The sequence below is a fragment of the Periophthalmus magnuspinnatus genome, chromosome 4, assembly GCF_009829125.3.
Source record: "Periophthalmus magnuspinnatus isolate fPerMag1 chromosome 4, fPerMag1.2.pri, whole genome shotgun sequence".
Classification (NCBI taxonomy): domain Eukaryota; kingdom Metazoa; phylum Chordata; class Actinopteri; order Gobiiformes; family Gobiidae; genus Periophthalmus; species Periophthalmus magnuspinnatus.
In genome coordinates, this window is record NC_047129.1 from 20,795,031 (window position 1) to 20,808,288 (window position 13,258).

Genomic DNA, 13,258 nt, shown 5'->3' on the forward strand with positions numbered 1-13,258 from the left:
ATACAACCACACGCTCATTTGGCTGTTAGATTGTGGATGGCTTTAATGACATGGGTTAGATAATGCAGTGGTACGATGAGAGGGTCCATGTGATGAGGGGGCAGGGCATTCATTCCGGGGACAGAGTCATGTGACAAGTGCTGCTGAGACTTACTTCCTGTTGGAAATGCTCTGCTCAAAGAGGAATTGGACTCTGATAAAGAGACTCCCCAGGCGTCAGATAGAACTGCTAATGTTCAGAAAGGACACAACAGGTAGCATCAGATCAATATCCATGTCGTAAGAAAAATATTTCATCTTCCAGGGGGTCAAAGGTCACAGTTATAAAACACACTAAAGTCCATTATAATCCACTGCTCAGATATTTGCACACACTGTAGGCTCGTCCTCATGTCAGCGTCTTATACACAATATTTTTCACATTCAAAAGATAAAATATATATTTTTTAAATTGTTAATTGCTGTGGCAATGATCCATGGGTTTTAGAATGATGGCCAAATTGTCAGTGAAATGACTATTGGTGGGTTTCAGTTGACATCGCCACATTGTACAGATCAATCATATTTAACACAGAGCAGCTTAAGTGGATCTTCTTCAAAGTTAGATGTGTGTTGTTGTTGTTGTTGTCGTCATTGTCTTTGTCGGTGTTCTTGGTATTGTCGTTGTTGTCGGTGTTCTTGGTGTTCTTGTTGTCTTTGTCGTTGTTGATGGTAGTGTTGTTGACGTTGGTGTTATTGGTGGTAGTGTTGTCATAGTTTTTGCCGGTGTTTTTGTTGTTGTCTTTGTCGGCGTTGTTGTTGTTGGTGGTGGTGGTGTTGGTGTTGTTGTCTTTGTCATTGTTGTTGTTGGTGTTGTTTTCTTGGTGTTGTTGTTAAACAGTGAGTTCTTGGCTCTAGTCTCTAATAGAAATGATTAGGTTCAACATCTGTGAATTTACCTTTTGGACATTTCATGGTTAAATAAAATGTAATCGATGGGGAAACCGGACCCTTGACCCCATCTGAGAGTATGACTGTGTAGAATATAATGATGTCAAAGGGTTTTTTGCAAATAGATGAATACTGACAGTTACTTGACTAATGTCAGCACATTTATGAAAACACTCTACTGTACACTGTACACTGACTCTATAATCCCGTCTAGATTAAAGCCTCAACAGGAACTCTCTGTGTGACGCTGGGCCTTGAATGGAATGAAAACATGAATCTGTGTCAGGATGTTGTTGGCTTCGCCTCACAAAGCAGTTACATAACAACTAAAGCCCAAGAGCAGCACTAAGTCTGACAGGGACAGACAGGGACTGACACGGGTCGACAGGGACAGACAAAAGTGGGTCACAATGAATCGAGATGTATTAACAAGGAGCAGTCTTATTAGCAGGGCCTTTGGCGTTAACTTCAACTTTGACCGAATACTTGCAAGTACTTTTTTGTTTTTTTCTTGCAGAGAAAAGGGTTTGAGGACAGGGCGCACTCTGGGACAGTTTATTTGTGAGTTGTTCCTGCAGGAGGAAGGTCTAAGGACAGGGGGCGCTGTGGGACAGTTCTGTATGTGCTTGTTTTTTTGTTTTTTGTTTTTTTTAATGAATGTTGTTATTCTGTCTGTTATTGACCCGTGTCTGTTTCACTGTTGGATTTTTAAATTTTCTCTTGGTTAAATCTTGTGATTTTAGGCTTTACAAAAATGTATTTAATTTAAAAGTTAAGGACATAATAGTAATAATGGTTGTTGAAACTACAGGTTTATTTCATAGAGAAACTGGAGACTTAAGATGAGAAAAATTAGTTTGCCTCTGAGTCATTCTGTCTTTTTCAGTTTGAGTCGTTTTGTCTGTTTCAGTTTGATTTGTATTGTTTCAGTTTGACTCGTTTTGTTTGAGGTTGAATTGTTCTGTTTCAGTTTGAGTTGTTTTATTTCAGTTTGAGTCATTCTGTCTGTTTCAGCTTAAGTCTATTTGTCTGTTTTAGGTCTAATGTATGGCTCCATTAGTTCTAAACAAGAGCATACTCAAAAATGTGAATAAAATAGACTCTAAATGCACATGAGCTTTTGTACCACCAGGAAGACCACGCACCGCAGTTTGAAAAACACTGGGCCACATAATCCCATTACAACAGTACAATTGTTTACTTTACCTTCAGTTTTCTGTTCCCCAAAGGCAGTTTCCAAAGGCGGGCCAAATAAGGCAAGAGTATCCTCTGTGACAGGAGACTGACAGCTGCCAAGGCATTCATCATAAGTTGCATTATTCATTTATATTTGAATTCATAGATAAATATGAATCGAACATAAATATAATGATAATTATTATTCATTACATTTGAGGCTGACGAGCTGATGAAGCTGCCACAGGAGGAACAGTGACAACACGCCGAGGTCGTACGATGTCATCATCTGAAATAAAAAATAAAAAATAAATACAAAAAGAAGATGTGATGGGTAGAATGTGTAATAAAATGTCCAGATAATGTCCAGATGATACTCACTGGAGCTGTTCCTGTTCAAACCCTGTGATGGGCCAATACACAAACACACGTCAGCCATTTTGTATGTAAATATTACCTACAATGAGTTTGTCATTTTCAAATCATAAATGCTGCAGTTACTGAGAGAAAAGAACTGGTCAACTGTTTTTAAACATAAACAGGTACAAAGATCCAGATCAGCTTTTGTCTCTGAGCCTTTAGGGCAATGATCTTAAAATAATTGTAAAATGTTTAATAATAGAGCAGATAAAACATGACTTTGTGTAGACCGCAGCACAGTTTTGAAGTCAGACACCTTCATGCTCTGATGGGATCTTGTTGTTAAGCTTGATAATGAAATTATTTCTCCATGTATAGCCCTTTTTTAGCGTGCCATATATTGTAATCCAGTTATTTAGAGGCTGCAAAGGGCTAAAGCAATATTAAACTATGTAAGGATTTGTTAAAAAAAAACAAAAAACACCCCCCCTCCCCTAAAAAAAACAACAACATTTAAACATTGAATATAAATGAAAAGAAGAAAAATGAAACACAGATAAACAAATTCTACCAGAGGAAATACTGAAGACATGACATAACAAGGCTACATCAGTGAAGGAGGAGAACGAGGCTATGAGGAGCTAACTTCAAAGAACCAAATGAGATTCTGCATATGGCACCTTTACACGCTCAAACATGAACCCACATGAACCCTCATTAGGGAAGAGTCTGAACTCATCATTTTAGCTTTAGTCCAAGAAAAAACATTTTAAAAGAAGTAGAAGACGAGGGAGAAAAAGAGAGATGGACTCACCGGGCTGCGTCTCTGTGACCAGCAAAAAGGAAGAGAGAAGAGAGCCCTGGTCAGAGAGTGACAGGTCAGTTCCAAACCGAGTCAGGCTGCGCTCGGGCCTGTGTACCTATACCTATATGTGTGTGTGTGTATGTATGTATGTATGTATGTATGTATGTATGTATGTATGTATATATATATATATATATATATATATATATATATATATATATATATATATATATATATATATATACATATATATATATATACATATATATATATAAAGTTTGAGCATCATTTCTTGAGTACGATTATTGTTGGCTCCTCAAACCAAAGGTTTACTCAGGAGTCTATTTTTTGTCTACATATTATTTTACCTGTAAATATAGTTTAAGTAACAATTTTACTCAAATGGGATTCTGGCGTATTTCTGACCTCCTAATGGGTCCTAATGGGATGTATTGATCAAAATTCGTCCCATTTCACCATCTTAGAATCGTATCTGTGTCTCTAGTGCCCCTCCCTCCTCTGTTCATATCTGTGGACATTATGGACCTGACTGAGCTCATGTTCCAGTTGTGCAGTGAGCCATGATGATCACAGTGATGTAATGAGGGGTGGAACTAGCTGCAAAGTCTCATTTGATTTATGTAGGAAAAACTACAGATTACAGATACAAATATATTTTGTGTCTTACTAATTATTAACTTAAATTTTAACGTGCACTGTGTAACTTTTTTGCTGGAGGATCCACTGCTCCCTGCTTTTTACCTTGGAAATGTTAATGCTTTGCCTGTAATGTTTCACAGTATAGCATAAAACGTAACCATTTACATATAGACAAGCAGACAAAGTTACAGGTCAAATCTGTCTGACATATTATAAATATGAAAGTTTTTCCATTTTATTTTGTCACAGTAAAAGAACCTGCAGTGTAATAAAGATAATAAGATGGATAAGTTTAATGCCATACTGTGGAACATTTCAGGCAAAGCATCACCAAAATCGTCCTGGAGGCAAGCCATTCTATATATATGTATATGTGTGTGTGTGTGTGTGTGTGTGTGTGTGTGTGTATGTACACATATATACACATACACACACACACACACCCACAAGGCTTTGCTACAATAAAAGAGTCTCACTAAAGACTTATCCAACTTAAATGCCCCTGTGTTATAAATGATACGATTTTCTACTAAGCAAAGAAATATATAAAAAATATCTATAAACTATGTACTGTAAAGATATTCTGGTCAAAAACAACAGGGTTTAGAAGCACATTAGTTTAGCAGCAGAGCAAAGCCAGTCTTACCGGACTCCTCTACAGGTTAGCATCATGAGTGAATGCAAAAAAAAAGACAAAAAAAAAAAGAAACAAAAGAATTAGGAAAGAGCATTAAGCAGACTGCAAAGCAGCAGAATAATATATCAGCCTATATTACAGCACTGTTCATACTCTGCAGCTGATGCCATCCACATTCACTGAGGGTGTAATGCTAACTTTAAGCACTGCTCGGTCTGAAGCTCTGTTACTCAAGTTAGACTTTAACCTGAGCTTTGTTTTAACACAATCTGATCATGAAGAACTGACTTAGCTACAACAGGTGAGCTGATTTGTGCTGTTAAACAAGTCCCTCCCAAATAACATTACGGTCACAAGCTAGCTAGCATTAACCAACAGTTTTTCACTACAGTTACTCACAGTGAGTCACTCTCACCTTTTAGTTGAAAATCAAACTCCTAAACACGACCATGAACACTCGGATTGATCCCAGGCTGCTGAAAATGTGCCGTTTAAATCATTTTTGGATTTTTTCTTGAGTTTTCAAACCATCTTAAAACTTTTTTGACAGTGTTTGCTAATGCATGCATTGTGTCGCTATGGTAACTGCTGAGTATCTTACCATAGGCATGCATGTAGAACACGCCCAGCATGATTTTACTGCAAAGTATCAATAGGCGCCTGCAACGCCCACCACCAGCCCCATGTAACAGATCACATGCATGTTTAACACACTTATGTTTATGGCTCTGTGTGTTTAGTTTGTAATTTGTGAATGAATAAAATTGGTCCAAGTCCTGACACAGAAAATGCAGAAACTAAGACTGTTCTGAGAGGCCTGTGAACTTTAGTCCCTCTGCTCCTTTATTACACACAAGGCTGGGGTTGCTAAGAGCAACTGACTGAATAGGACAGTTTATGAGGGGCTCAAAGGACCCATGGCCCTTTGCACTTTAACATTTAATTTTAACACGATAGTATATATATGTGTGTGTTGGAAAATTGTGGGAATAGGGATGCCACCGTGACCCGTTTGTCCAGAGCTTTCACCTCATTCTCAGTAGATGGACATATGGAATCATGATTGGCTGCAGGTCCTGGGGTTTAGGGAGTGACCATTCAAATCAGAGAGAGGCAGTTTACGTTTAAACCAACTGGATTTTGGCATTGAAACTGCCAACCCAAATGAGAGAGTCGTGTGAGGCTCATCCTGCTTTCTGATCGGATAAACAGATTGGCCATCATGTCCAATGTTTTTGTAATTAAGAATAAATCAGCATTATTTGAATATCCTGTATCTTGTAGAGTAGAGGAGTAGAACCCTCACACTGAGCTCACAGTCTGTGGCTCTGGAGTCAACTGAATTATTGAGGCCAGAGGCTCAAATGACGACAAACTGACACACGACTATTGTGCCCACTTTCCTACTTGAATTATTTACCCAGGTCACCCAAGACCTCGCTGAAGAATAGAGAAATTAGGGACGTGGGAGATGTTCTATCTGTCCTATTGTGCCCAAAATGTGTCTTGAATCTGGACTGGACAGAGCGACGTTTGGCAGCGTTCACAGTCAGAGGGTCAGTGGAACGTCTGCTAACACAGCACTGACCAATGAGCATCCTCAGATATATCAGACTATATTTTCACAAAGAGAGCCGCGATATTCATTCAAATTTAACTGAATAAAAACTAAACTGTTGAAGCTGAATTCTTTGAGCTAGCACCAACAAAATCTCTCCTTGTTATTGTGAAACCTGATCTGAACATGTGTGATTATTGTGTTCATTGAACTGAACAAACTGAACAAACATGCTAACATCAAACTGTGCTGAACAAACATGCTAACATCAAACTGTACTGAACAAACATGCTAACATCACACTGTACTTAACAAACAGGCTAACATCAAACTGTATTGAACAAACATGCTAACAAACTGTGCTGAACAAACATGCTAACATCAAACTGTGCTGAACAAAGATGCTAACATCAAACTGTGCTGCAGCCTGTGTATAACTGCTGGGCTTCTGATGACATCACAACATTCTATAGGCCAATAGTATTAAAAACAGATTTATTTGTATTAATGAGGGCAGCTCAAATGCATATTGTTCATATGCATAGCTAACCTGTTCACCAACGTGTTCCAAACAGGAACTGATCATGGTCGCACTTCTGGCTCCATCTACTCTGGCTCCAATTCACTTTACTTCACTTTAAAACTGTGTCCCCTCTCTCTGTAACTGCTGCTGTCAGACTTGTAATTTTGGTCTTAAAATGTTCGTATTAAGCCGCTCTACATGATCCTGGGGTTTTTATTTCACTATTTTGACTCTAAATCCAGATATGAACATTAATAACAGACAAGTCAGTCACCTTCTTTCCCCGAGGTCACTCCTGCTAGTGTTAGCAACAGATTTGAGTGACAGTGTTGCTAAGCACCTGCTCCCTGCTAAACCAGCGTCTACCATCAACACTCTCACTCCTGATTGGTTCTTCGGTTGCTATGATACTCGCAGTCAAAACTCTGCAACAAATTGTCCCCTATAACTACTAGCCTCGATGAGCTTCATTTGACTGGAGCCGAATGCTTTAAGTAGCGTTACACTCACTTAGTCCACTTCTTTATACAGGCTATAGCTTCAACTTTTGTGGATTTTGGGCATTTCATATGAAAATATGATCTAATAAGAAGGGCAGGGCCCTGAGCTGGGAGTATGACAGCATCACCTTAACACAGTAATGACTGATTCTTCGAATATAGTATTTTAGTTTTTGATGCAGGAGTTAAAGCAACACAAAGAAAACATGCAACATGGATAAACATGCAGCTGAGCCCTGTTAGCGTGAGAGTCACTGACCAGAGGAGAGGGGGACAGAGCTATGTTCCCTATAGAGGCTTTGAGCTCGTCCACCGTGGGGGCTGTGATCACACAATCTGGTGGGAGGGGCTTGATCTTGATTTTAAACTTTCTTCTCTGCTCCTCCTCTTCCTCTGATTCATCTGAGGAGAAAAAGTGCATCTTCTTGGGAGCAGGTGAGAAGGTTAAGGGAAGATATCTTGGAAGTTGCTAGATGCTAATTGAGTTTGTAAATGAAAGATGTCTGTGTAATCCCTCAGTCGTCCAGGTCTGATATGAGATTGATGATATCAGATTTTACTTTTGGCTTTTTCTTTGTAAATGTAAGTTACTAAAGTGTAAATTCAACCAGAAGTATTTATTCATTCTTTATTCTTTGTTTCAGCTTTCTGTTATAGGTGACATTTTGAGGACTTTTTGCCATTCAAAAAATATCAGATCTGACCTCTGACCTCTAACCTCTCACCTCAGCCTGTCTATCTCCTTCTTTTCAGCACTACCAATTAAAGCCAAAGAAGGGCATATGTTTTCCAAACAAATCTATCAGCTTTCTGTTTATAGATGTCATTTTGAGTACTTTTCAACATTCAAAAGATATAATACTCTCTTGATTACCTTTTGTGGGGTCTATAAACCATATTATACCCCAAGTAGTTTCCCTTCTCTTATTTGTTAAAGTGGTGAAGGATATCTCCCTCCTCTGACTCTTCATCGGGTCTTATGCTGTAGCCCTCGTCATCAACCTCAGGAGAATTCTAAAAAATGGCAGAAAACATCAGATTATTTATATATTCTGCAGTTTAAATTACTTTATAATATCACAAACATTATGCTTTCGCCTTAAAAGGTGCTATGACTATGACTGTGGAGCAGCAAGCAAACTCACAGTCACAGTCAAAGCAAGAACATCTCCATGGAGACGAGCAAGTGAAAGTTACATGATGCATCTTTAATATGTCTATGCTTACATATCTTTCCCAGTCAATATCGCCATAGAAGCCATTTGGTGCCCCGTTCGTCTTCCTCTGTGACTAAAAAAGGAGAAAATGAGTTTTTAACCTGTCAATGTCTTTAATGTACTGCTCTCATACTGCTGCTGCTGCAACTACTGCTATCATCCAGGGGAAAGTGCTACTTGGGTTTTTATGTCAAGCTCTAATGAGTCTGGAGGGTGAAAAGAGAAAGCAGGGGTGCTTCTAATGTAAACTATGTTCTCATTAAGAGCTGTAGTACCGGTTCTGCCTCTGGGGGCTCCTGGCAGATACGAAAACAGGTGTCAGGTTTCTTATAATAAAAATTTCATGAAAGAATCTTATGGTGAATATAAATATCACTTACCCCTTCTCTGTCTGGGGACCCCCTGTGGCAAAAACAAGGAAATGCAGCGTGAGCTTCATTGAATCATAGAAAATATCTGATTATGTAAAACAAAAGTAAATATAAAGAACATCATAAAAGTGTTGAGCTCTGTATCTGAAACTGCAGCAAAACCAAAAAACACTGAAAAATGAATGAAAAGGTTTAATATCATGCTACTGCTCCAAAGTGCTAATCATAAAATAATCATATATAAATATAACCCTGACCACAGCTGCTGCATCTTGTGACCAAACCTGTCCAGTGCTCAACCGGGGACACTGTTCTGGACACTGTTCTGTTCTGGATGCTGTTCTGTTCTGGACGCTGTTCTGTTTTGGACACTGTCCTGTTCTGGACACTTTTCTGGACACTGTTTTGGGCATTGTATGTATTGTTTTGGTTCTTAAGACAATTATCCATTCAGAAAGCAGAATGAGCGTCACAAGACCATCTCATTTGGGTTGTCAGATCTAAAGGCTAAAACCATTTGAAAAATAAACCTAAAAGGACTCTGATCTCAACCCTTACTGCCAAAACAACAGCAGTAAAACAAACTGCACACAAACACACTGTACACAAACACACTGTACACGAACGCACTGTACACAAACACTGTACACAAACACACTGTACACGAACACACTACACAAACACACTGTACACGAACGCACTGTACACAAACACTGTACACAAACACACTGTACACGAACACACTACACAAACACACTGTACACGAACGCACTGTACACAAACACACTGTACACAAACACACTGTACACAAACACACTGTACACAAACACTGTACACAAACACACTGCACTCAAACACACTGTACACAAACACACTGTACACAAACACTGTACACAAACACGCTGTACACGAACGCACTGTACACAAACACTGTACACAAACACACTGTACACGAACACACTACACAAACACACTGTACACGAACGCACTGTACACAAACACACTGCACTCAAACACACTGTACACAAACACACTGTACACAAACACTGTACACAAACACACTGTACACAAACTCTGTACACAAACACACTGCACTCAAACACACTGTACACAAACACACTGCACTCAAACACACTGTACACAAACACACTGTACACAAACACTGTACACAAACACGCTGTACACGAACGCACTGTACACAAACACTGTACACAAACACACTGTACACGAACACACTACACAAACACACTGTACACGAACGCACTGTACACAAACACACTGCACTCAAACACACTGTACACAAACACACTGTACACAAACACTGTACACAAACACACTGTACACAAACTCTGTACACAAACACACTGCACTCAAACACACTGTACACAAACACACTGTACACAAACACTGTACACAAACACGCTGTACACGAACGCACTGTACACAAACACTGTACACAAACACACTGTACACGAACACACTACACAAACACACTGTACACGAACGCACTGTACACAAACACACTGCACTCAAACACACTGTACACAAACACACTATACACAAACACACTACACAAACACACTGTACACAAACACACTGTACACAAACACACTGCACTCAAACACACTGTACAAAAACACACTGCACTCAAACAAACTGCACACACTGCTCACTGCACACAAACACACTGTACACAAACACACACACTGTACACAAAAACATTGTACACAAACACACTGCATACAAACGCACTGTACACAAACACACTGCACACAAACACACTGCAAACAAACACACTGCACACAAACACACTGCAAACAAACACACTGCACACAAACACACTGCAAACAAACACACTGTACAAGGACACAATGCACACAAACACAGTGTACACAGACACACTGAACACATAGACACTGTACACAAACACACTGCACACAAACTGTACACAAACACACAAACACAGTAGCAGCAGCAGGACTTACGTAGAGTCACTGTCCTTCTCTTTCTTCCGTATCCCGAAGGCCTTCCTGGTTCGTTTTTTCAATCCTAGGAGCAAAAGAGCAAAGAAACTATAAATTACCTTCATTGATAAGGCCACAGAAGTACTCTTCATTGAGAAGGCCACAGAAGTACTCTTCATTGATAATATCACAGACATACTCTGGAGGGGTGGAGGACTTATGGGTGAGTTGAAGGTTAGATCAGCCTCTGACAGATAAAAGCTTTGACTTCATATATTATTGAACAGCTCTTTCCACATTGATCCAGATGCCTGTTCAGTGCCACAGCTGCACTCCAGGCCACAGAACTCAGGGCCTTGTATGCACAAGAGAGAAGCATCCATCAAGTTTATGAAACAGTCAGACAGGTATGGATTCCATCTAATGCAGTGTGTTTATTTAAAGATGCACTGTGTAAGAGTCTACTACCTACAGAGAGACACAGAGACACACACTGATACACATGGAGACACACAGACTTACACAGAGACATACACAGAGACACACACAGACAGGGACACACAGATACACACAGACTTACACAGAGCCACACACGGAGACAGACAGAACACCTGAGGAGACATAAAGAGACTGTGGCCCTGAGTGTTCACCTAAACCAGAGGCTCCTCTTCAGGGCCACACTGCCATAGACCTGCCGTTTAAAATGCACTCATCTTATCATCGAGATCAACCAAAGTTTATATCGTGATCTATTGATCTTTTCATATTTGGCACAGCCCTACTTTTAAATTTACATAGTGTAATACCATACTATGGAACATCCCAGGCAAAGCCATAACAGCAGACCAGATCTTAGGCATCCATCTCCAGATCTTCAGCTAAAGGTTCATAGTCAGGACCAAAGAGAACCTAACTAGATCCAGCCAGTCATAGACAGAATGCAAACTCCACACACTGCCTCAATAATCTCAGCCAAAAACAATGCATTTTGATATGGCCAAGTGAAAAATACCTGCATCACAAAGAACCATAAACTTTAAGGGCAAGTATTGTTTTTCCTAACTTTAAACTTATTTGAAAAAGTAATGGTCCGATCCAAATACAGTACAAACTGAAAACTCAGCCAAGTGTATCTAGACAGTTACCAACTTCATTCCATCTGTTTTCTTACCAACGATAAAAGCCCAGTTGTCTCCCTCCATTTCCTTTGTGATATTTCTTTAAGTGTCATTCTTCCCCTGATCACACACTCTCCGCATCCTGTCCAACTGAGCCGATCGCCAGAGACTGAGGAGGGAACCTGATGCTAGCACTGACCTGTCTGCTAACACACACAGACATGCACACACACACACAAACATGCATACACACACAGACATGTAGACACACACACAGCAGGTATCGGCGTACAGGCTTCTCAAATTCCAAAATAAAGCCTGAATTAAACAAATAAAAAATGTTGCTGATCAGAATCTGTGTCGTGTCCAGTTTTATCTTTGAAATATTCTGGGAACGTTTCAGAACTTTTAATAGTTAGTGTAAATAGCGCTGTTATGTCCAAATAAAGAGTATTCTTATTATCTGTTTATACTGTAGACTCTTATATATTCTACTCTTTAGACCTCTATTTGATTCAGACTGTGCCGCCCTCCTCTTCAGTGTCATGTGATGTTGTGTCTGCTCAGCTGATTTGGCTGCTGTTTTCCTACTTGGAGCAGTAGGACGACAGCGCCAACTATAGTCGAACTTCTTCAGAACTGCATCCCAGGTGTGAGAAAGTTCCCGTTTTTTTCTGGTGGGTGCGCTTTTGGATCTCAATGGCCTCCCTGATCCTGATAGGAATTGTTGCTCTGTGTGACCTATGACCTTATGGTTGTTCGAGTCCATGAGATGTTTTTCCCTCTTGTAGTGGTTTGATATTGCAGACTTAAGTTGTTTTTGGTTTGCATAAGTCCCACAGTCTGTATAAAGAAGTGGACTAAGGGAGTGTAACGTTACCCACAACGTTTCGCTCCAAATGAAGCTCATCGAAGCTAGCATTTAAAGCGGCCAATCTGGAGACAAGTTCCATATTTTGAATTTGGACCGTGAGTATCATAGCAACCAAAGAACCAATCTGGAGAGAGGCTGTTGAAAGTAACACCACTTCCCGCCTGTACTGATAGTTTAGGAGGGAGCGAGTTGTCTTTAGTTAATGTTCATATCTTGAATCACTGACAAAATAGTGCAATAAAAACCCCAGGAACATTTTAAGACCAAAATGACGAGTCTGACAGCAGCAGTTACAGAGAGAGGGGACACAGTTTTTCTGATGTAAAGTGAAGCACGCCCACCCGCAGTTCCTGTTTGAAATGCAGCGGCTAGCAGGTTAGCTATGTCCATTTATATATACAGTCTATGTTACAGTCAGACCACTGCAAGAGGTCCCTACATAAGAATCTAAAGTATAATTAAAGAATATCTAATGAACTTAATCGATCCATTCCGTTTGATCAAAATCGTGTTTGAAATTTTAGTATCGTGACAATACCACACACACAACACCTCCTTGTAACTC

The 13,258-nt window shown here is 39.7% G+C and overlaps 1 protein-coding gene across 2 annotated transcripts in view; it reads right to left on the minus strand.

The window, feature by feature from the left end:
• Positions 1 to 11,956, minus strand: part of sgip1a (SH3GL interacting endocytic adaptor 1a) — a 35,676-nt gene extending 23,720 nt beyond the window's left edge. The window contains exons 1-11 of one of the 2 annotated variants that reach the window (XM_055221033.1): positions 11,873 to 11,956; positions 10,723 to 10,786; positions 8,747 to 8,768; positions 8,642 to 8,662; positions 8,377 to 8,439; positions 8,096 to 8,163; positions 7,409 to 7,577; positions 2,488 to 2,509; positions 2,320 to 2,395; positions 2,137 to 2,219; positions 155 to 229 (exon numbers count right to left, since the gene is read on the minus strand). In XM_055221033.1, coding sequence (XP_055077008.1) covers positions 155 to 229; positions 2,137 to 2,219; positions 2,320 to 2,395; positions 2,488 to 2,509; positions 7,409 to 7,577; positions 8,096 to 8,163; positions 8,377 to 8,439; positions 8,642 to 8,662; positions 8,747 to 8,768; positions 10,723 to 10,786; positions 11,873 to 11,903 — 694 coding nt within the window. In that variant the 5' untranslated portion in view covers positions 11,904 to 11,956. Of the gene's footprint in view, positions 1 to 154; positions 230 to 2,136; positions 2,220 to 2,319; positions 2,396 to 2,487; positions 2,510 to 7,408; positions 7,579 to 8,095; positions 8,164 to 8,376; positions 8,440 to 8,641; positions 8,663 to 8,746; positions 8,769 to 10,722; positions 10,787 to 11,872 lie in introns of those variants that run through there. The other variant, XM_055221032.1, reaches the window with a different exon arrangement.
• Positions 11,957 to 13,258: the final 1,302 nt, after the last annotated feature.